At 42.6% G+C, this 25,659-nt stretch overlaps 1 protein-coding gene across 3 annotated transcripts in view; it reads left to right on the top strand.

Moving 5' to 3' along the window:
* KCNH5 (potassium voltage-gated channel subfamily H member 5) overlaps positions 1-25,659 on the top strand; it is a 543,084-nt gene that overhangs the window by 314,172 nt on the left and 203,253 nt on the right. For 2 of the 3 annotated variants that reach the window (XM_088471312.1, XM_088471311.1), the window contains one exon: positions 19,726-19,925. In XM_088471312.1, coding sequence (XP_088327438.1) covers positions 19,726-19,925 — 200 coding nt within the window. Of the gene's footprint in view, positions 1-19,725; positions 19,941-25,659 lie in introns of all 3 variants that reach the window. The other variant, XM_088471310.1, reaches the window with a different exon arrangement.

Raw genomic sequence — 25,659 nt, 5'->3', positions numbered from 1 at the left:
AAACATACGTTTTGGGCGGTACCCGCAAATAATAAGTATCCCCCGAATGTCTATATGGGACAGCAGCAGCTATTGGACATATCTGCTGCGATCTCCATTTTTGCTCACAAAAGTAGCACACAAAAAGGTGCTTAAACACTAGACAATTTTTTGTACAATTTGGCCGATTCTGACGCACCAGAACAACAAATCGTGTAGTGTCCACGAACAACAATGATCCCGATGCGTGGTCCAGCAGGTCGTTTGTTGTATCCTCAGTTCTTACCTACAGTACATGCAGTAAGATCTGGCAATCTCGTTACCGAGGACTGGAAATCGTTAAGGACGCACGATAGGTCGTTGGTCAGATTGCACAGTTTAAAGCATGATATTGTATGTCTGGGAGTTGCCGAGGAGATCAAGGGAAATATTTGACAACATCACATGGTTTGCGAGTTGTCTAGTATTGAGGCACCTTAAGTTTCTATGAGCTCTATTTATTAACATAATTTTTACTGAAATAAAGTGAAAAAGGGTGTTTTCACACCCTTTTCACATTTTAGTTTCACCTAAATTTACTAAAGGGCAATTGGAGTAGAATAATGATCACATATTTTTAGCAAACAGATCGCATTTTCCATAATTGTAATGGGAAAAGCGAGCTGCCTGGGATTTACTAAAAATTAAATGTGAAAAAATACCGGGGGAAGCCCTGTGATGATAACACCACCTGGAGGTGGCGTTATCCAGGGTTTCCCCCAGTAAACGTACTCATGCTCTGCTCTAACAGGCAGAGCAGAGCCCGGAGCCGGCTCCAGGGCCAGTGATAGGGGCTACAGTGATGTCCTCCATGGCTACGGTCAGCTGGTCTCCCATCCTGTACTGTGACCCGGTCAGCTGACCGGGTCACAGTGCAGGATGGGAGACCAACTGACCAGAGTCACGGAGGACATCACCGAAGCAACGATCACTGGAGGTAAGTGAAACTAAGAGGGGGGGTCGCAGAGGGGCAGTCGCGGTGGGGGTAGTGGTGGCCGGTCGGCGCATGCACAGGCAGCTTGTCACTATTTTTTCTGAAAAATACAGTAATAAGGCCGCTGAGGGGATTCACAGGGACAGAGCTTTATCGCAAGCTCTGTCCCTGCAAGGGAATTTTAATAAATCCCAGTGATATTGCCTGAATTCGCAATGTGAATTCAGTCGGTAGTATTACACTACAATCTGCATTTTAATGCGGATTGTAATAAGTAGAGCCCTATGGGAGCTGCTTATTGGTAGAATTTACCAAACTCCGTAATGGCTTGGCCCTGGGAGCTAACACCATCTGGACATGGTGGTAGCCATTGTAGTCCATGGGCTACAGATTACAAAAAGTACCAAGAGAGGAATCTGTCGGATCCATCCCAGGCATTCTCCACTTGCACATGCTTGGTCAGCAGATTGTGCATGTGCAGAAGTGCAATCCCTTCACTTCTTACACACCGCAGGGACTGTCTCCTTTTGGAGCCCCTGTCCATGTAGGTGTATTTTACTACATTCGCCGAATCTTCATTTCTTATTGCCTTCACAAAGCCACAAGCCATGTCATCAGGCCCGGGCATCCAGCCACCTCACTAACAAAGTGGGCGACATGCAGGAGGTTTTCCTGCTCTTGCAGAACTTGGAAGTCTCACAGACATGGCAAGAATGATAAAGGGAAGGTCCACAAGTGGAAGCAGGTTTGATTTTGATGTGATATTTTTACAGTTTCCATCATGCATAATTCCACTTGGACCCACAAACGTAGATGTAGATTCATTTTCCAGGGGTGGTCTCAGAAGCCAGTTTGCCCTTATGAATGCGCCACAAGCTTGTAGTGAACTTGTCTGAGTGCGCTTGCATAAACTACCTCTCATCAGTTTCAGTGGATGGACTTAAAGACATTTAAAAGTGAGAGTAGAGAATCTTAATCACAAACTGAATCTAATGTTTAATGATGATTCTTTCCACAGCCACTAAAATTATTAATGAGCGTCTTTTCGGCACAGAGCTTTCCATCCTATTATCACTTAACTGGTCTTGAAGAAATTAATATTCTTTAGGGTCACGAGGTTATTGGTTTCATCTCCAACAACTCCATTAAGAAAATTGAGACAGAATAAGGCAGAATGACACTTTCATACACTTTGATGTTGAATGTATGCAGGAGTAGTAATAGGAATCACTTGACCTCAGTTGTGCTATAGGAAACTGAGAAGGGCGCATAAGTTTTCTTCTAGGTTGAGGGTCGTGCACTCTCTTCGCAAAAGATCTATTGATGAACTGATCGTACAGATATTTTAGATATTGGCAGACCTTATAGTTGGTATAGGTGGCAGCGGTGTGTAATGGAGGTTAGGTTAGTCTAAATGGGGGCGATTCAATTCAACGCGAATTGAATAGCACCAGCAGCGAGCTCCTGGATCTATTCAATTCAGTGCTCTGTGTGGTCGGAGAATGCCGGTTATCACGGTCATCGCACCTTAACAAGGGTGTTAAGGCGTGGTAACCGGCATTCTCTGACCAAAGTGCCGGGCGCGCGGCTGTTAGTGCCGCGCTATGTAGAAAAACAGCCGCACACCTGGCACTTTGGTCGGATTTCTCTTCGCATCCCCAGGGGGGTGCGAGAAGAAATCCTTAGCACACCCAAACAGTGCGTGTATTGAATAGGTGCTGGAGTCCCTCCCGTTGCTATTCAATAGCGTGTTGAATTGAACTCCCCCCCCCATGGTAGGTAACTTAACCAGGTCTTAGGTTTATTAAGGATATACAACAGGTACACAGCGCTGTATATAATGTATATACCAGATCCAGTCAGGAACATGTAGGGGAGCACAGGTGGTGGTGCGACAGGTAAGAACACATACACTGCCTTGAGAAAGGGAGGAGGAGCTCCCGAAATGCATTGCTAGTGTGACAGGACTACGGACAAAGTGGGAGATTCCAGAGGATCTTGAATATAGATGCATTTAAAGGTAATCTGAAATACCTCCATCTTAACATCTACATGCCCTATATGTTTGGACTTCTGGTAATTTCCCATCTTTTTTAATTTTTTAGATATGTGTAATACATTATTGGAAGGTGTGTGACACCTGATTCTTATGTTATATGAATAAATGTTATTAATTTTTTGAGAAAATACTACACCATGATTGTGGCATAATCCTCTTGTCTACATTGTATGAATACTGAGTAAGAGAAGATCTAACAGCAAGAGGAAGAATTCTATACTACAAAGGGAAGTACTTAGAGTATTTCAATAAGATACGAGCGCATTTTTTCTTTCAAGTTTCTTTTTTGGTACATACCTGTGTCTATACATACAGTAGTGGTAGTGGAGTATGCACACTGGCTCTATACATGCAGTGGTATAGCTGTGGTGGTACAGTGAACTATCTGAGGTCACTGGCCTCTATAACGCCATTGCTAGGCAAGTATCGCTGGAGACTCTCAGTGGCACTCGCTTTTAACATGGAGAACGGAGCTGAAGACATGCCACGCATGCAAGTAGTGCACAAGGTCGATAGTCACGCCTTTGGCAATCCTGAGTGCTAGTGCTGGACGGAGAGACAGCGATGGACGCTCTCTCCTAACATTAGATGGGTAAGCGGAGTTATAAATTCTTATAGTAGACCACACAGTGGAAGCAGCCATACTCGCCTGCTCTCCTGGAATTTTGAAGTGATTCACAAATTTTGAGGAACTCTCCCAGGGCTTCATGGTAATTTGTGTCATCACAGCCTGCCCATTGTGGTACAATGCAGAAAATTGTAACACTGGATGGGAACGTGATTCACAACATCACACCCTACAAACCTTTCTTTGTGACGTTACCCCTGGGATCTCTTTGAAGCCAAATTTAAAAAAGTCTTGAAGTGTGTATTCACCAAACCAACCAATCCACTTGGAATTAGCTGTCATCGAGGCAGAGTGTTCATGTCTCACTAAGGGACTTGTTCATCATCCAAAAAACCGCTGTTCCCACAATGCCTAATTCCGCTGTGAAAGTAGCAGGGAAATCACTGCCGGGTCTGCCCAATGCACATGCGTGACCTGAGTTCACGCATGAGCAGGGCACGCAGTGCGGTGCCTGTGGATCTTTGCAACCCCGGACCTCCTCATAGAAAGGAGCTAGGCTCGTGAAGAATGGCGTTGGTTTCCGCAAACTTTTTCTGAATAAGCGGCCCCATCGGGCCCCTAATAATGAATGGTCCCATTAATAAAAACATGTGGAAACTAACTGGCCCATAAAGATAATGAATAGTACACTCTTTGTATAATAATAGTAAAGCAGGTTATCTAGTGAAAATTAGGCCACAATTGCACAGGCCTGTGTCTGTTTGCCCAGTTTAATGCCCCAGATTGTTAACTGACAAAAAGAGCATGTGTTATAACTTTTTTATGTTGCATTTGCTGTAAGGAATGTGCTCCTGCACCTCCTCCCTCTAGCATCTGACAGGTAGGACTGCGCTGGCGGTCACTAGGTCCTACCTAAGCTCAGCATGAGAGGTCCCACCTCTGACATTTACTGTGTAGTGTCCCTGTGCGTCTTTACTCCCTGGCATTCTGCATGGACTGCCGGATCCAGGAAGCTCTCACCACTTTGGAGCCTAGGAGTGCCGCTCTATTACCCGGAAATACACTAGACCACCATTGTACACTAGGACCACCAGTTCTACCATCCTCTGTTGCCAGTACCGCAGTTACGCCAAGCACACTATAGCGCCCAGCGATAGCTTGAACTCCAGGCTGCCACAATCCATGTTATACTGTACCTACCGCTGTTACACCTGTGATATTCCCCGTGTCATGTGCTACCTGTTGTTCTACCTGATGATGTTCAACACCAGCCCCTGCGTTATACACCTATTTAATACCACTCACATTCTGGTCAGGTATATTATATCTTGGTGCACCAACTTGTCTGGAGAGCTACTGTACCCAGCACAATCTGCTTCACACTAAGGGGCCTATTCATCATCACTTGTATGTACACTAGTATGGGGACAGAATTCATCAAGCTCCGAAATTATAACATTTTCGGAGCTGGAGTGTGGGAGCATTTGCCATCTTCAGATGGCGAATGCTCCCGAAACCCGCTCCATCCCTATGGGAAGCAGTCCTGGGTTATGAAGAGGCATCCTTTTGGATCCTTCTGGTTTCTTCCGCCAGACATCAGGGATCTCGTGCGCATGCATGACCTGTAGGTCGCACATGCACACTCCTTTCACTGCTCCGAAAGGAGCAGTGAAAAGATTCACTGCTCCGTAAATGAGCAGTGAAGGCGCTGGCGGGACAGCTCATTTTCGGAGCAATGATGAATTGTTCCGGAATCCGCAGTGAGTTAGAATGTTAATTATCAGGGTCTGAACAGACCTCGATAATTAACATCATGAATAGGCCCCTACATTTTCACCTACTTTTCTATCATTTAAGTATCGGACCCATTCATCATTCATGTAACGCAGGAGATATCACAGATATCTCCTGGTTATAAATGTGCCTCAATAATTTCCATAATCCCCATACTTTAGTATGGGTATGTAGTAATTATGGAATTCATCAAGTTACCAAACTGCTTTATTTTCAGAACTTGACTGAGAAACTGTTCGGCACCCTGAGATGGCGTACAACCCCCGATAATCTTCACAGGCTACTGTTTACAGGGCAGCCTATGAAAATTTACATGCCAGCCCAGCCACTGCAGCCAGCAGAGAGATCTATTAAGATACCTCTTTGCTGTGTCTGCACTGCAGACCCCCTGGAGCTGAGAACTCTGGTGCACCGCAGACATGTGGCCCGGATTCACCAGCAGAAGACAGAAGAGACAGGTGAGCTGGGGGGAGAGGATGCGGTGGCGGCGGGGGGGATCGCACTCCCGCAGGGTGGAGGCGGGAACCGATTCGGACACCCGCATGGGGGGAGCAGCGTATGCAGTCACAAAGGCTAATTTATGCAACCCCATGCAACGGAGTTGAAACGGACAGGCCTGCCTGAGTTTCTCCGACCACTCCCCCGTCACCAACCCCAAATGCTGACTGCCTGTCAATCACTCTGTGATGGCTTACCGAGCTCTGCATAATCGCAGTGCGATCACAGTGTAGCCGACGTGCACTGCGTACGCTGTTGCAATCCGTAATTAATCAGGCCCAATATATGAATGTACATCATGATAAAGCATAACCACTTATACTCTGGTGGCCACCCTTCCCCCAGTACCTGGGCCAACTTGATATCTCGGCCCTGCCTGGTGATGCCCAAACACAGGCACACTGAATTTTGGCACTTACCCTTGCCTGTGCCTGGAGAGGCAGCACATGGAGGGAAAGGACATTCTAGCACAGTCCAAGTAAGGGCGTGTTTGCCTAGTTGTAAACATATCCATATGGCAACCATACATGTACAGTCAGGTCCATAAATATTGGGACATTGACAGAATTTTTAGATTTTGGCCTCTATTCACCACCACAATGGCTTTGAAATGAAACAAACAAGATGTGATTTAACTGCAGACTTTCAGATTTAATTTGAGGGTAATTACATCCAAATCAGGTGAACTGTGTAGGAAGTACAACGGTTTCTATATGTGCCTCCCACTTTTTAAGAGGCAAAAAGTAATGGGACAAACTAAACAATCCTAAATCTAACTTTGACTTTTTAATACTTTGTTGCAAATCCTTTACAGGCAATTACAGCCTGAAGTCTGGAACGCATAGACATCACCAGACGCTGGGTTTCATCCCTGGTGATGCTCTGCCAGGCCTCTACTGCAAATGTCTTCAGTTCCTGCTTGTTCTTGGGGCATTTTCCCTTCAGTTTTGTTTTCATCAAGTGAAATGCATGCTCAATCGGATTCAGGTCAGGGGATTGACTTGGCCATTGCATAACATTCCACTTTTTAGCCTTAAAAAACTCTTTGGTTGCTTTTGCAGTATGCTTCGGGTCATTGTCTATCTGCACTGTGAAGCGCCGTCCAATGAGTTCTGAAGCATTTGACTGAATATGAGCATATAATATTGCCCGAAACACTTCAGAATTCATTCTGCTGCTTTTGTCAGCAGTCACATCATCAATAAATACAAGGGAACCAGTTCCATTGGCAGCCATACATGCCCACGCTATGACACTACCACCACCATGCTTCAATGATGAGGTGGTATGTTTTGGATCATGAGCAGTTCCTTTCCTTCTCCATACTCTTCTCTTCCATCACTCTGGTACAAGTTGATCTTTGTTGTTCCAGAACTGTAATGGCTTTTTTAGATGTTGTTTGGCAAACTCTAATCTGGTATTCCTGTTTTTCTGGCTCACCAATGGTTTGCATCTTGTGGTGAACCCTCTATATTCACTCTTGTGAAGTCTTCTCTTGATTGTTGACTTTGACACATATACATCTACCTCCTGGAGAGTGTTCTTGATTTGGCCAACTGTTGTGAAGGGGTTTTTCTTCACCAGGGAAATAATTATTTTGTCATCCACCACAGTTGTTTTCCGTGGTCTTCCGGGTCTTTTGGTGTTGCTGAGCTCTCCGGTGCATGATTTGGCCACTCCTAATGTTTTTGCTATCTCTCTGATGGGTTTGTTTTGATTTTTCAGCCTAATGATGGCTTGCTTCACTGATGGTGACAGCTCTTTGGATCTCATATTGAGAGTTGACAGCAACTGATTCCAAATGCAAATGTCACACCTAGAATCACCTCCAGACCTTTTACCTGCTTAATTGATAATGAAATAACGAGGGAATAGCCCACACCTGTCCATGAAATAGCTTTTGAGTTGATAGTCCCATTACTTTTGGCCCCTTAAAAAGTGGGAGGAACATATTGAAACTGTTGTAATTCCTACACCGTTCACCCGATTTGAATGTAATTACCCTCAAATTAAATCTGAAAGTCTGCAGTTAAAGCACATCTTGTTTGTTTCATTTCAAAGCCATTGTGGTGGTGAATAGAGGCCAAAATCTGAAAATTCTGTCAATGTCCCAATATTTATGGACCTGACTGTATATGTCTCAGCAAGCTGTACTATTTGTTAGTAGTCATTTGCCGGTGCAAGTGCACTGATGATAAGTCACCAAAACTAGTGAACATCTTGTGATTGGCTGATTACGGAAGCACCAATGATGACACTTATAGGTGCTTTCTTTGTTGTCTGGACATATTATGTTCTTGTTTGCTAGTTTTAGCAATTAATTTGTATTTTTACACAAGGTGAAGAGTTGTTTATGCTCTATCAGAGATTATTTTAAGTTTTACTGATGCTTATTAGTGAATGTGCAGTTCGGAAAAGCATGGCCTTATGTTTCTGATGTACTCATAGTGTAAACCGGGCACATATGTTGCCGATGCCGAGCTATGCACATCTTCAGATGTGTATGGCTCTGCGTATGGGCTGTTTTTATGCTATTGTTGAGTGCTTGTCTTTTTAGTGTAAATTATGCCCCCTTTTGCAGCCATTTCTATAGCAGCCCCTAACTGTCCTCTGTCCTGGAACCTCTCATTATATTTCAGGTGTGGATTAACAGATAGACAGTAAAAAGGTTGACAGTGTCTAGATAGACACTAGATGTTAGACAGTCAATAGGTCGACTGGGACAAAAGGTCGACAGGAACAAAAGGCTGACACGCTAAAGGTCAACATGTAAGAAGGTTGACATTTACAAATGGTCGACAGGTTAAAAATGTCGACATGAAAACGGTCGACACATAGTCGACGCTTTTACATGTTTTTGCCCTAATCTTCACCCTAACGTTTCCCTTGGTGCCTGACCCTAACCGTCCCTTCTAATGCCTAACCCTCCTTCCTGATACCTAACCCTAACCGTCAAAGTAAGTGCCTAACCCTAACCATCGGGGTAAGTGCCTAATCCTAACCCTTCGGTAAGTGCCTAACCCTAAACCTTAAAAACAAAAAATCATGTGGCAACCATTTGTGTCGACCTTTTGACCCTGTTGACCTTGGTATATGCCGATCTTCTTGCATGTTGACATTTAGTGTCGACCTTTTGTCCCAGTGAATGTATTGACTGTCTGTCTAGACATTGTCAACCTTTTTACTATCTATCTATAGTCCGGAACCCTTCATTTTCTTAGCAGCTATTCAGACTTATAGGCACTTGGAACGTTTAAGCAATCATAGCAGTCATCTGAGCCTATATAGCATGGAACTGTTTTTTTAAATGCAATCTAGTTTATTAATATGGATATATAACACAACAATGACACATCTGCTTAAAATATAAAATATCACTTAATACCTACAGTAGATGAGGTTTTTCAATGTAATAAAACTAGAACCTGTTTCCCGGTATGTGCGCAATGTCAAATTCATCACCTTTTGGATCTATCAGTCGGTGTCTACATTGCGTTCCCCAATGTTGCTGTAAGGACTTTCAATGCATTATTCTGTATGATGATTTGTCTTCATCATCCACCGTCCTCTTCCTTGTCTCCTTGCAGTGTCTTATACCAAGTGAGTGGAAAGATCATTGTGTGGTGATGATTTCATGTATCCAGCTACATTTTATTATGTTCTTATCTGGGTTATACACTACAAGCGACAAAGGAGATGCATTAGCTATGTCTCCATGCTAGGGCTTTTGTTATCCAGATTAAAACAGGCAGATTTGTCTTGAATGAGGGAAGGAAAGAAGGTGCAAGAAAGAATACAGGATGTGTGTGATCATTTTAACAGGAAGACCTCACCCGGCTAAAAGTAAATCATGAACAATAGTATTATTCTGTGATAACAATTGTAAGGTGTAACAGGGCATAAATCTATGGGAAAGGTCAAGTGAGACTACTTCTTATCATTGTTATTGCACAGTTCTGTTCCTGTTACATTTACAGATGCATGGCTCAACTGGCCTCATTAAAAAAAAGTAATTAGTTATTACAGGTGTTCTATCAACGCCGATAATCAGAAACGGATCTGGGGGAAGAGTGCGTAGGTCCTGACAGAATTGCAGTGGTGGTAAACTCCCCTTTTGTTCTCTTTTCCCCAAATCTCTTTTTTTATATATATATGGCCCCCAATTAGTTGTAGAACCCATTATTATACAGGCAGGAAATTGTGGTGAGGCCGCGAAGCTCTGTAACTGAGCCCTGTACCTTCTAACAGTTTTGTGACCACTATTCTGACTTGACTTCTAAGAGTCAGACACAAAGTGGCTGTATTTGAGCGATGCTCCGGAAGCCATATTTACTACCTTATACAGTACTAACGCGAGTTTCCGTATAGCTAATGCAGGGTTTTCACCTGGACTCCAAAAGAAGCCCCCCCCCCTCCCGATTTAGTAAATTGTGTTACGATTAGAATCTATGGGATCTATTTGTCAATTATTATTAATTGCGGGATATCATCTGGAAACACCCGGTTTCTGTGAGTACCCATAAATAATAAGTTCCCGCCAAATGTATCTATACGGAAACCAGATTTAATTTGCAAAATCAGCCCCCATAGAAACCTACAGTATATGAGATGCTTTCCTGATGAATTTATCAAGCTTCGGAATGCAAAACATTCCTGAGCTTTACAATGGTAGCTAACGCCATTGTAGCCTATAGTCTACATATGACAAAAAGTACCGGGAGAAAGATCCGTAGGGTCTCTACCCAGCACTCACTTATGTGCGATCAGCACAGGAGCAGTAGCTCGGTGGCTACTGTGAAATTAAAGTAAACTGATCCCTGTCTCTGCATGTATACAATAGTAGATGGTGGCGGAAGTTAATTTTTTATTGCTGCGAATAGCAGCAATTAGAAATTATAATTATTGGGTGTGGAACCCGCTAATTAGTACATTTGTCCCTATAGCTCTGCAATAAGGGGTGATACAGATTTGTAGCTATAGTAGCACCAAATCTACATTAATAGACTGCTAAGATGCCTATTTATCATACTAAAAATGTGGTCAGTTCTCTGAACACGTCTGTTTTTGGAGTGTTGACACAAATTTTTTGTACCTGGACCATTTTTTTAATCAATTGTGTCATTAAGATAGCCACTCTCTTGTGTGTAATAATTACATATCTGAGTACCTTTTTGTAATGCAAAGACATCTACTATTATTCTTCCACACTATGGCGCTGTTTGAGTCGGACACAAAGTGGTTGTATATGCATGATGCAGCATAAGCCTGATTTACAACCTTATATGTACTAATGCCAGTTTCCATAGGACTAATGTGAGGATCCGTGCGGCATCAAGCGTGAAGCTGCTCTGCCCACTGATTTTATGTCCACAGCCGCAACCATCATCATTAGTATCTGTCCTTGCCTCGACCCCATGCTGGGTGAAAGAGATCTGTCTGACACAGGCTTCCCATCCACATGTGCACGACTTAATCGCACGGAACTCAAACTCAAGCTACAGTCCCATGACACTCCAATGACACTTCCACAAGACTAAACAGCTCCGTGTGATCGCATTGTGGCCACCTAGTGTCCAACCTGAAACGTCTAATTTCATGGAAAGACTGATCTGGCAAAGATCCGTCTGACTAAGATTAAGACTGAGAAATGCAAAAATTTGTAAATTTTAGGGATGAGTGGGTTTGGATTTCCGAAAACAAACCCCCTTGCCCCCCCCATCCAAGCCGGGATCCGTGTCAGTTTTGGGTTTTCTCACCTGGCTCGGATCTGAAATCGAGGCAAAACGTCATAATCCCGCTGTCAGATTCTGGCGGGTTTTGGATTCTATAAAGGTCCCGTGATCGCCGCCATTTTTCATTCCGGCGGTGGAGTGTGCAGTTAGGAGGGAGCTGGGAGCTCAGTGTGTTAGATGGACTGTTATAAAAATTAAAAATAATAAAATAAGGCTGGCTACTGTGAAGAGGGAGGGAGGTGTTGCCGACCATAGGGGCTGGCTGGCTACTGTTGTCCATAAACAATACATAGGGGCTGGCTTTCTACTGTTGTCCATATACAATACATAGGGGCTGGCTGGCTACTGTTGTCCATATACAATACATAGGGGCTGGCTGGCTACTGTTGTCCATATACAATACATAGGGGCTGGCTGGCTACTGTCGTCCTTGTCCATATAGGAGATGGCTGGCTGTAGTGCTGTATTGTCCAGGGGGTGCTCTCTCCTTCAGAGGTGCTCTCTTCACCCACCCCCAATGTGAAAAGCTGTCTGTCTGGCTACTGTTGCCCATATATATATATACATAGGGGCTGGCTGATTACTGTTGTCCTTGTCCATATATTGGCTGTTGTCCTGTCCATAGGGTCTGGCTGGCTGTAGTGCTGTGTTGTCCAGGGGCTGCACTGTCTGCTATAGGGGTACGCTCATACAAATAATTTTTACAGGGGGTGCTCTGTCTGCTGTAGGGGTACCCTAATACAAATAATTTTAACAGGGGTGCCGTCTGCTGTAGGGGTACACTCTTACAAATAATTTTTACAGGGGTTGTACACTGCCCTTCATCAAACTAATTTTTACAGGGGCTGTCCTGTGGGTTGTACGCTGCCCTTCATCAAAGTAATTTTAACAGGGCTTGTACGCTGCCCTTCATCAAACTAATTTTTACAGGGGGTGTCCTCAGGGCCATCTCTTCCATTGGGCTTGTTGGGCAGTTGCCCAAGGGCCCGAAGCTTGTAGGGGCCCACCAACCTGCCCCCCTACAGCCGCGAGAACTCACCTCAGTCCCAGTTTCACTTCATCCGCTGGCCTCAGACCAGTCAGAGTCTCTGCATGTGTGGGAGGTCTGATGAGCATGCAGGAGGGTTTAATTCTATTGACCATTTAAATTTTTTTCCCATGAATGGTTATGGGTAGGGGCCCCAGTGCATTGATTTGCCCGGGGCCCACACTGCTGTTAAGACAACCCTGGTTGTCCTGTGGGTTGTACGCTGCCCTTCATCAAAATAAGGAGGTGAAAGTTCAGAGTATTTTGTGAATTCCCCATTGCCATCATGCCTGCGGTCATGTGTTGCCATTTCCTTGTGGTGAGTAGGCTGCGCTATTTGCTTCTGCGGAGCCATGGCTGCTTCCTGATCTGAATTTTCAGCAGCCTCCCAAAGAGTTTGATTCCATTTAACAAACTCATTCTATAGGGAACAGAGTCCTCATGTTTGAAATTGACAAAAGCAAATTGTTTCGACTTTCCAAACTTGTCCTTTGGAATTTTAACGTTAATTGCAGGACCAGCCTGCAGAAACAGCTCGAACAGGATCTCCTCGGTGGCTCTGGGGTCTAAGTTCCCCACGAACAGCGTCCTATCAGCCACGGCGGCGCCCATCTCTCTCCTGAGTCCCGTCCGGTGTGCCCAGCAGCAGCAGTCGATGGGTAACGTGATAAGTCACCGTGCAGCGCCTTTTGGGGCCTAATTTTTCAAACAGCCATCCTGTCTGTCACTGCAGTGCCACTCCTAGATGGGCAACGTGTTTGAGCCTCCCACGTGTGTCGCTTAGCATAGTCATCCAACTACCTCGGTGCAACCTTTTGGCCTAAAAACAATATTGTGAGGTGTTCAGAATAGATTGAAAATGAGTGGAAATGAATGTTATTGAGGGTAATAATAGCGTAGGAACAACAACAAAAAAAAATTCTGTGATTTTACCTGTTTTTATGCTTTTTTCCAAAAAAATACAGATCCGAAAAACAAAACAAGGAAGGGTGGTTTTGGCAAAACCAATCCAGATCCAAAACCAAAACACACCCCTAGTAAATTTGCTTCTGTTATTTGCTAAAACTCATTTGCGTCCGTGCACAGAAATCCTTTCATCTCTGAATCAGCTCCTATGTAGTTATCTTTCATAACCCTAGACCCTTCACAGTTCCTAATTCATAGTTGTAGTTTCCAAGCCAACCTGTAAAACATGTTCACCATGAAGTCTCACCAATGATTACACAGATTTAATAGCTATTTATTTTTGGCTTCTCCATTTGGTTTTAGACTTAATTTTCTAATCAATTTATGTCACTTGGGACAGAATTAACGAATTACACTGGAGTGCAAAAGTGCAGAACCCATAACAATTTATTGAATATTTGCCTTTATTGACTAGATGGAAAGCTAATTGGTTGATATGGGTCACTTACTACTAGATGAATGAGTTTCAGCTTTCTACAAAATTCCGTGATTTGTGACCTGCGAATCAATTTGCAAATGCCATGTAGAATTTTTTTTAGTTGTTGTGTAAAATATTGACCATCGCATATACTGTATACATATATATATATATATATATGTATATATATATATATATATTCTGCACACTTCCAAACTTTTAGAGGAAAAATAGAAAGAGAAATGTATTTATTTTATAAATTATTTTGTGCTGAATGTAGAGGAAGATAGCTGAACATGAATTTTCTGTTTGCTGCCCAGATCTACAGTAAGGGTCAATTAGGAATAGTGGATAGTGTCTGCAATCCTTCATTCTAGGAAGGGAGAGAGGAGCACATTAATCTTCAAAGATATCCACAAATTGAACCTTATGAACAGAACGATACATCATGTCTATGCTACAGTAGCCATTTCTCATCATACATTTTATGCAGCTTCTCACCCTACCCGATTGTCATATCACATATTTAAGTAAAACATCGGAATATGAGTTATAGCTTTCAATGTGACTTACTGTATTTTTTACTATAGGTGCCAATATGTATGTAAATAAGTGCTAAACTCTTCTTTTTCTAAGGAAAATCAAAGTCCTGAGGGTGTGGTATGAAAGATGGACAGTGAAAAGCTCGCCATTTAGAAGGTCCACACCAAAGGGTCGACTGGTACTGAATGTCGGCCTGGTCATTAGGTTGAACATCATTATGTAGACATGTATTTAGGTTGACCGGGTTAAATGGTCGACACATTGAAACGGTCGCCATTTAACATGTCAACACTAAAATGTTGCCTAATATTGTTTTGTTGTTATTTAAGCCTAACCATAAACCTAACCCTAAAAATCATGAAAATAACATGTTGACATTTTAGTGTCGACATGCCAAATGTCTACCTTTTTTTTTTAATGTGGTCACCATTTAATCCTGTTGACCTAAATACATGTCTACAGAATAATGGTTGACCTAATGACCATGTTGCCCTTTTGACTGTCGACATTCAGAATGTGTCGACCTTCTGAATGTCAACCTTTTTTTGTGTCAATTAATCGACCGGTAACTGTTCTGAGATGAGTTCTTCTAGGTGCCTCATATTCTAAGTTTAATATCTAGAAATAGACTGCTTTATTATTTATGGAAGTTTGACCTACAGTACCAGAATTCTTGCTCAGAAAGCACCACAGATATCCCTAGACCTGTGACATGCTTCAAACTTAAATTTACCAAAAACTACTATTGCTACAATGTAACCTGTCAATAATTTACTGTGTTACTGTGTATTACAGTTTGCAATATGTAGTATATGGCATAGCTGTCCATCAAGCTCTGAGCCTCGTATGAGGAAAATTATGCTTGGTCTGAAGTTTTATTACATGGTTCAAAGCGGAATGTTGTGTTATTCATAACAACCAATCAAGTATCAGCGTTTGTGTGTAAGCTCATTTGTTATTGGTTTCTATGGATTGCAGCTCAGCAAAGCACTCTATGCCATGTTAAGAAATATACCTTTAGGTGGCAACCTTTTGGTGTTGTGATACACATGTCAACACAGCTGACACAAATGATACAACCAAAATCATGATAAAGGGACCATTCATCATACTATAAATGGCCCGGTAACCATGCGGAAAAGCTAGTGTCTGCATATTTAGGTTACTGGGCCATTCATCATCAGGTGTCTGAATAGGACCACCTGATTTTCAGCAAACTCCAAAAACTGAAATTTTTTGGAGTTTGCCTGAGAGAAAAACGCCATCTTCAGATGGCATTTGTTCTCATAGCCCCGCTCCTTCCTGTGGGAAGGAGTTCCGGGGTTGTGAAGAGGGAACCATCCGCCGCCTCCTCACTGACTCCCAGGCGGCTTTGCGTGACCAAAGCAATGATTAATTGCTCCGGTGTTAAATATCCCCCGTGGCGAGGTGAATGCTTCACCATGGCCCCCGATGATGAATAGGACCCTTAATGTGTACTGTATGTTCGAAAACCAAAGTGAATTATAGCTTTTTCCAATCTACAATTAGAACGTTTATGTAACATTCTCATTGTATAGTTCCAAATTGACTTTACAGTTTTCCTATTTTTACCTTAGTCTTCCACTTGGTTCCATCATACCGAATGTCTTGAGACACCACTAGATTACAATTACTGATAAAGAAACCTAGCACCAGAGCAGGGCTCACTGGTGCTCTGTGCTGGCCATGTTCCCGAAAATGTGACATCACATGAGGGGGCTGGGTCACGGCAGGTGAAAGTGTAGAGCTGCCTGGATGTTCCGAGCAGCGGACTCCTCCCTTCAGCCCTGAAAAACCCTAATGCGGCATAAGAAGTCACCAGTATAAAATGGTTTAAACTGTACCATAGTGTCTTGTGGCTAAATTTATTGTGCGCCACTTTTCATAGTAGCCACTTTTTTTGTTAGCAATTTCGACCGTTGGATTTAAAGAGGCAATTATATTAAATTCAACACCAAATATAATTGTCCTTTCAAATCCAAAGGTCAATACTGTAGAAGTTGTGGCTTTGAAAAGCTCCAGTTGGTGAAGGAGACAAAAGAGGTTGTTTCTATGAGGTGATGTGTAGAGCTAATTATGCATTGTCTGCACTTCTTCAAGTATACTTTCTGCCAGGAAACACATTTACAGAATTAATGATGCAGGTAAACAGACTGTTTGTGACATACTATAATTCCCTCTACGCATATGTATGAGGCAAGCTCAGTAGTTGGTCACTATAAAGTGGAAGCGAAAGGCTTACATTTACTTCACCAAAAGAAAAACAAGGCATGCACGATACTTTGTGGGAGTTTATTTTCATCACTAATGTAGCTTCAGCAAGATGTTTTGTATATATATATATATATATATATATATATATATTAGGGATGTGCAGGCTCGGATTTACTCGCTTCTTATCGCCACTTTACCGCAAGTTCGGATTTATTATATTGGCTATCCAAAACACATGATAGGCGATAGCCAATAAAATGCCGTTTTGAGATCCGAGTAAATCCGAGCCTGCACATCCCTAATTATATATATATATATATATATATATATATATATATATATATATATGTAATATAGCACCACCCGTCATCTGAACTTGCGTCCCAACATGGAACATAACCAGCACACTTATATTAAATGCAAAATAATCAATTTATTTCACGAAATAGATTAAAAGGGAAACAAGCCATCCATTGTTAAAGAGACATGAGGAGATATCAGTACTTCTTTAACACACACACGCAACCACACAAATTGGGGCAAATGTGCCATTCACAAGAAGGGGATATTGCTCCTTAAATCGACCTAGCCCCGCCAATATTGGGACAAAATAGATATATACAGTACATTCAAATGGGATCATTAGTATCATTTCCCTGCATTAGTTATAAGGCACAGTGATCCCTGTGGCTACATGCATTTTCTGAAAAGTATCAGTGTGTTTTTTAAATCAACAAGTAGATCCTACTAACTGCTTTGGGGCTTGTGTACATTTGGATGATATAGATCAATTTTATGACACGCCTCAGATGTAACAGTACACATCCACTTTACCGCCGCGCTCACAGGTGCTGCTTTCACAATCTCCTTGAAATGCTTTATGAAAAGTAGTTACCTACCCTCCCGATTCCTGCGGGAGACTCCCGGTTCCATGTAGAGTCTCCCGGTGCCCCGGAAAATTACAAAAATCCCCCGGATTAACAGACCAATGAGAGCAAGGCAGCTTCTAGCCTATCACAAGGCTACATTCATTACTGCTCTGTGCTTTTCTCAGCACGTCTTCCAGCAGCAGCAGTGTTGCACAATGACCCGCCCCCTGGGTGCTGCTGCTACATCCCGTGTGAGTGCTGCTCGTGGAGTGAGCAGCTCTGCCCATCAGCGCACTGAGTGCCAGTGCCCACCTCCAGCGCGCTGCCTTTTCATGCCTTTTAGTACCTGGAAAAGACTAAGCTCTGCAGCATTCCTAGATGAGAGGTGAGTGACTTCCTACTGTTGCACATCGTGCAGTCATGGGGTGGTGATGGTCCTGAACCATCTCTCAGGCTTGCTCAATGAAAGTCCCCTATAGTCTGCTACATAGCAGGAGGGGATGCCCATTGCACTAATGCTTGTACCTGCTGTGGGAGGCTGATGCTCAGCATACTGTTAGGTCTATGACAGTCTGTATTTTATCAAATGTTGGCTGTTCTTGGAACATACTGTGTACATGACTTGTGACATGATTTATTGGTGTCATATAAAGAATGCTGTAAAATCGATTTAAATCAGGTTTCCTGATGTTTCTCCTAAGTTTGCTATAATATGGTTGATTTAAAAATATTTTGTAGCTTATTAGCATATATGGTATGTTCCCACCTATACATATGTTTTTTCTGTTAATACTTTTGTACACCACACAAGTGGTGGAGGACTGTGTGTGTGTATGTATATGTATGTACGAGTATATGTATGTGTGTGTGTATTGTGTAATATGCTTAAAAAAAACCTGAATGGCAATAGATACGTTCATTGGGGAAGCGAGACACGCCCTTTGGGCGGAGCATGGCACGCCCCCTCGTGCGACGCATACTACTACTATTATCTCCCTGAAACTCATTTTCAAAAGTAGGCAAGTATGTTATAGATAGGCTTCCCCCTTCCCCCGATCAGCACAATTTCTCTACTCAAAAGAACTTTCTTTTTAATTGTATATAATGTCATTACCAAATTAGAAGGGAGATAAAGATGTAAAAGAATAAGGGGTCTATTTACTAAGCAGTGTTAAGAGACAAAGTGAAAGGAGATAAGGTGCCAGCTGATCAGCTCCCAACTGTATTTTTCAAACACAGCCTGTGAGATGACAGTTAGGAGCTGATTGGCTGGCACCTTATCTCATTTCACTTTGTCTCTTAACACTGCTTAGTAACTAGACCCCTTAAAAACAAAAAGGAACCATTTCTGGAATAAACAACTTCAATTCTTGAACTATGGGCCTGATTCATTACCGATCGCTATTGCGATCGCAGCTGTGATTACACACGCAGGCCTGCTGAGAAAATGAGCTTATGACTGCAATCGCAGAGCTAGTATAGAGACGGCAAAAGCCAGCACAGAGACGCCCACTACCGCACATCCGTAATACCTTGCATTCCTGCGTATACATCAGGAACATTGAGTAACATCGGCCCCTCACACACAATTACAGCAGGTCTGACGCTACTCAGAAATGGCTAACCTCGTCACACACAGTGAGTACATAAGCTGCTTAAGCCATCGCAGTGGCTAATTTATGCATGCCCATGCAACAGCGTTCAAACCGACTGGCACGCCTGCGTTTCTCCGACCACTCCCACGTCACCACCCTAAAATGCTGACGTCTTCTCCCTCAGTCTGCAATGGCTATGTATCTGCGTAGGTTAACGCCGAGCGATTGCAATGCTAACTTGCACACACGCACTGCTATGCGTGCGCAGTACGCACCATCGACCGATCTGCGTATGCTGTTGCAACTGCGTACTGTAATGAAACAGGCCCTATATACATAAAGTACTATTGTTCTATAGACCGTTGCCATGTTGATATGCCATAGCTATGTTTATGTAAAACATTTGATGATGTCACAACTGTTTATATCAGAGCATGATGTCAGATTTCCTTGCCTTTCTCTCTTTCAGCTCTCCTTTATGCAACAATTTTTGGAAACGTAACCACCATTTTCCAGCAAATGTATGCCAACACCAACCGCTATCATGAGGTGCTGAACAATGTTCGGGACTTCCTCAAACTTTATCAGGTCCCTAAAGGCCTTAGCGAGAGAGTCATGGATTACATTGTATCCACGTGGTCCATGTCCAAGGGCATTGATACAGAAAAGGTACGGGTGCATGAGGTAAACACTCAAGCATTATACATTTCAATGTACTTCTTATTCATTCTAACAAACACGTTTGTCATGCACATTACTAAATAAAACGTCTCTAATTTGTATTTTTATGCAGCTTGTGGTTTTGTGGGTTTTTTTTTTGCAGCATTACCAATGTGTGCAGTGTGCCTGTCACTGCTCAAACCATAATAATGACCGGTCTCTCCATACATGCCAATGTGACATAGTTTAACCCTGTGCCTCTTCTGTGCTTACTATGTTGTTCTTTTTTAGTTATTCTGCTATTATAGCGTGTGTGTGTGTGTGTAAAGGGAGGGTTAAATAATGTACAGTATACAGTTTTTATTGTACAATTTTCTCAGAGATGCATACTACAGGGTGCAACTCCCAGCCCCTCGGAAAGGCAGACAAGCCTCCCGACTGCTGCCAATCCCCCCCGCGAATACCTGTGAAACCCCCGCACCAGGGGGGCGGTGATGCGATTCACGCTGAATCGTGTCATTTTGGCCCTGCCCCCTGCTTCACAATGCCTGTTTTATCGGTATTGTGTAGCAGGGGCAGGGCCAAAATTACGCGACCGCGTGACCCCGCCCGTCAAGCCCACAAATGACATCTGCCCGCCCGACCACACAGCCTTTTGTCAGCCACGCCCCCTGCCCTGCTGATCTGGCTGCTCCCTCCTGGAAGGAGCAGCCAGATAGTCAACAAGTATGGCATACTGTGAAGGTATATTTACTAAAGTGATGTTTTTTAGATGTGGAGATGTTGCCCAGAGCAACCAATCCAATTCTAGCTATTATCTTCTAGAAGGTGCTAGATAAATGATAAGTAGAATCTGATTGGTTGCTCTGGGCAACATCTCCACTTCTAAAAACCCACACATTAGTAACTATACCCCTATATATCAAGGGTAGACAACCAGTGGCACTTCAGCTGCTGTGAAACAACACATCCCAGCATGCCCTAACAGCAAAACTGTGGCAGGGAATGCTGGGATTTATAGATCCAAAGCAGCTGGAGTGCCACAGGTTACCTACCCTTGCTATATACTGTATTCTGTTGCTGTGACTCAAAGTAAGCGATGGAAAAAACATACATGTGATCTACATGTAAATAAAGTGCTGTGCCTACAGACTGACATTTGCAAGCTGAATTACGCTTAGTGTTCCTGAAATTGGAGGCTGTCACTTGACCTCTCTGGGAACCAATGACTACACAGAGATAGGTCTTCAACAATATTCATAAAACATGACCAATATTTATAATGCGCCTTGTAAACGTATAGGCTGCATTTGCTTGAAAATTGGTAAATGCCACATGAGCGCTGTCACCACTGAGGCACCTGTTCCTTCTAGCGGACGCACTACCTCCCAGGTTGCATGTGACATTGCTCACTCAGAAGACACTTGGACAAAAGACAGAGATGGTGTGTATTATGATTTGTTAGCCTCACCATGTAAGGGCCATATTCAATATGGGGCGAAAAGTCCGTTATCGGTGATAATTTATTGCTGAGGATGTCATTTTCGCCAGTTTCAATTATACCCATATTCAATTTCAAAGACTTTTCGCCAGTGTGAAAAGTCTTTTTTTAAAAACGGGGATAAGTTTTCTCCAAGTAATACATGGTGAAAAAAAGTGCAGAATTGGGCTTCAGGGGTACAAAGTAATAAAAAGTAGCCTGCATCCCTTGTAATGTCCCCCTTCGGTATTGTGTGTCAAATTAAAAAAAAAAAAAAACCTCTGGTCACCCCAAAAAAGGTACTTTCATTTTGGGGGTGGGAAAAAAATATTGGGGGACAAACTTCTAAACTAGCGAAATTGACTCCTGCGGGGTTCCAAAGTATGCGGTAGGTGTTATCTAGAATGCGGGTGTTAGCGGCAGGTGGATTTTTGAAGAATTTAAAAAAATGACTTTAGGGACTTAAAAATATGCTTGCACCCATTTTCATGTATCCCAAATTTGATGGGACTAGTTTTCCCCCCCCCCAAAAAAAACCTAAGTGCTATTCTTCACCACTTCTTCTAAAGCTGCATTTATGCACCTGCCGCGGCTATTTAAAAACCCTGACTACCTTCAGCAGGCCAAATCGGGTGTACCCATAGTGATCCCCCATGTCAGGACATCTTTTGGGGGGTGACAGCATGATGTCCCCTAAAACTGACAGGACTTTGCAATACTTACCTTTGCACCAGGTCCCGTTTTCGCCGGATCCTAATACAGGGATAAGCGGGCACGCGCCCGATACTTTATCCCTGAAAAAACGGCGATGATGGCGAAAAGTCCGACTTTGGACTTTTCGCCTCAAATTGAATATGGCCCTAAGTGTTTTCCAGCTGTTCACTGTCAAATGCTGTACAGTGATCAGAATTAAATTTTCATTTTACCCAAATTCGGAATTTAACCCCCATTCCAAAAATATACTTATCGAGGATCTGATGGTAACAAGATTCGGAAGGTTGCCAATGTCCTGGGCATGCCCTGAACTGCGCTGTTCACCGACAGCATGTTACCTGTCTTGCATGATACAGCAGGATATGGAAGAATCCCTTAAATCTCACGTACCCTAAACACGGGCCCATATTACCTGTTTGAGAAATGGAAAAACATACTTCCAATGTAATGAAAAATGAGTTTAGGCCGTTATAAAATAGATATATTGAGAATGGGCTAAATTATACCGTTCATGTTCTTCCAACAGAAGCATCTAAAATACTACTTAGCAGTAACAAAGGGATATATTTGTCTTGTTTGTTTCATGAGGTCTCCTGTCACTTGGGGAGATCATATTTCACCGACTCCCTGTGCTTCAGTGCCTTTTATCCTTTAAGCTATTAATTGCAATCCATTAATTTTGTTAACGTTGTAACATCTAAAGTGGTTACCTGCCAACGCTTATTTGTTCCACAGATGTTTATATATTTTAGTTACAAATGACTGAAAGGTTCCATTACTTCACAATGTTCTGCAGAGCTCAGTGAGCACTCTTGTGTTATACATAGGTCTAGCTGCAACTTGTTAGGAGGCCCATGATTTGTCCACCAAATCTTAGTATTTAGCGTTAGCTCTCCACATGCCCCTCCAGCGATCCTCGTCCTAGCAGTATGGCAGGGGGGTCTGATTCCTCAACAAACCTATTTTTTTTTATAGTATCAGTAAACTCGTTTGGAATATTAGGTGCTTTATCTGTAATTAAATAAGTACAGACAGACATATATATATATATATATATATATATATATCTTCTGTTTGCACTTGTTTTATTGTGTGTGATTCACTGATTGGTTCATTTGATCACATGTTTTATTAATTACATCATCAAAGTGGGTATATACGGCTGTACTGTTTTTTGAGCAAATCCTTCCACTAGCTGTTATACATTAGAAAAAGGCATGTTGACCTGCGATATGCTGCCTGTGGCCTACTAAATGTGGTAATAAATTGCTTTTGGAACTCATGGAAGACTGGTGAGTGCCCTCTGTTTTTTGGATATATGCTGTATGAGGGCAAAGCATTGTACCAAGAAGTTTCTCCAACCTTTCCATCTAAATGTAAGATTTTATTTATTATTTTTGATGTGTGCAGTATTTACAAATAAAACCCCTTAAAAATGATACACTATGGGGGCAAATACAGATGTGACCTCTTGTATCCTTACCATTTGCGCTGCAAATGTGCGCACACATGGCGCCATGCAATTAGCTGCGGCTGCGTGTGCCACGGTACACCATGCTGTGCACTGCGTTCGCACCGTGCAATACTATGGGGTCACGGGTGTGAACGCAGCTTTCGCGGGCATGCAACTCGCGCCATGCATGGCACGATTTGCCGCACAGGCGGCAAAGCTGCAACTGTACATATCTGTACTTTTTGTATCCACATAACCTACACACACTGAGTGGCTGATCACAATGTTTGTGAGGGACATAAGGGATCCATTAGAAGACTTCAGGGAAGATGGCGCCCGCGTCTTATTCCCGTGAGCGGCTTTACTGCTCCTTTCAGCAGAGCCGTAACCAGACTTTTTGGTGCCCTGTGCCAGAAAGAGCATTGGCGCTCCCCTCATTTTTCAAAGGAACATAATGCACCCAAATAAGGGCCATGGCTTCATGGGGAAAGGCCAGGGAAGAGATAGGGGAGGCCAGGAGATGCTGGGGATGAAATAAGAGGAAGCTACAAGCAAGAATGATAATAAACAAAAATTTGACAGGCCCAAACAGCGCCCCCTGACCTGTGCGATGGCACCGGCCGCACTACCCTAGCTACGGCCCTGCCTTTCAGACCTACAGGTCATGCATGCGCACAAGAGCCCCGACATCTGACGGAAGGAGCCAGACAGGGGCGGCGGGATCAGATAGGATGTCTCTTTGCAACCCGGAACTCCTGTGGTCACCCACAGCTGAGCGAGCGGCCAGGATGCCGGCTTTAAAAAAAATATAGCGTCCGTCCTCATTCAGAGCGAGCGCTCGCTTTTTGCGAGCGGCTCTGAATGAGGTCCCTAGTCCATCCATCAACAAGCTTTCGTATTCCCTCATTCAAAAATGTTTTAGGCTGAGCTGTGAGCCACGAATTGCATAGGCAGAGCCATGGCTGATTTGCAAATGGTTTGCAACATAATCCACTGTCACTCGTCTATCCAACAGAATCAGTTCACGTGGACGATGAATGTTTTCCTTCTTCATGGCTGACACTTGTGCGACCTTCTTTGAACTTTTCTATCCATTCATACACACTTCTTTGCGACAAAACACTTGCTCCATACTGTGCAAAGAGTCTTCGATAAATATCGGCACCAGACACACCCTCAACCCTCAAAAAACTAAACTGTGGCTGCTCTTCTTTCGTGCAAATCACAAGTGGGGCAGCCATGTGTGTGTATATATATATGTATATCTATACATAAAATCACAATGTAATTGCTTTATTTGATAAGTTAATGAAATAGTTAATTATTTCTGTTTGTTTTTTTATGTGGCACAATGATCAATTCCCTGTTATACCGAAATATATATCTTGATTTAAATTGCTATGGTAATATCACCTGACGTACTGTAAGACAGTTTTACAGGCTTGTTCCTTATTGACTGAAGGCGTCTTCTCTGACCTGTCGCTGTGTGTAGGCAGTACTATACTTTGCTGTATATGCTGAAAATAATCCATGATTGATAATGGAAATGGTCTTCCACTGAGAGTATATATTTTTGTGATTTGAGATGTACAGTAAACGAGTAAGATAATATAAACTTATAAGTGTTTACACATTTTCTTATTCATTCTTAATTTGCAAAGATTTTAAGATTTTGTGATCTTTAATGAATGATTTTCAAGTTTAACAAAACTGATGTGGATACTACTATTAAAAGAAACATGGGTTTACTAGCGGGAGATCATGCCAAACAAATCTTTTTTTTTTTTTTTGAATTTGAGTATTTTTTATGGAAAATGTTTTCCAATTAAACAATACAATTCAATATAACAATAAAACAGCAAACAAAAAAAAACAATAATTATCACACATCAAATGTGTAAAACATGTTCCTCACGATTATATAGAACACCTAATAGAAATATATAAATATATGAAAAAGAAAATAATAGACTCAGTGCAGAATAGTATCAACATCATCTAGTACAGAATATACAATATATATTACGCTAGAGCATTAACACTTAAATGCTAGGGCACATAATGTAGAAACCTCCATTCTCAATATGCATTAAATA

Source organism: Taudactylus pleione, unplaced genomic scaffold (genome assembly GCF_031769625.1).
Source record: "Taudactylus pleione unplaced genomic scaffold, aTauple2 ptg000113l, whole genome shotgun sequence".
In the NCBI taxonomy this organism is placed as follows: Eukaryota; Metazoa; Chordata; class Amphibia; order Anura; family Myobatrachidae; genus Taudactylus; species Taudactylus pleione.
This window is presented reverse-complemented; position numbering and strand designations above follow the sequence as displayed.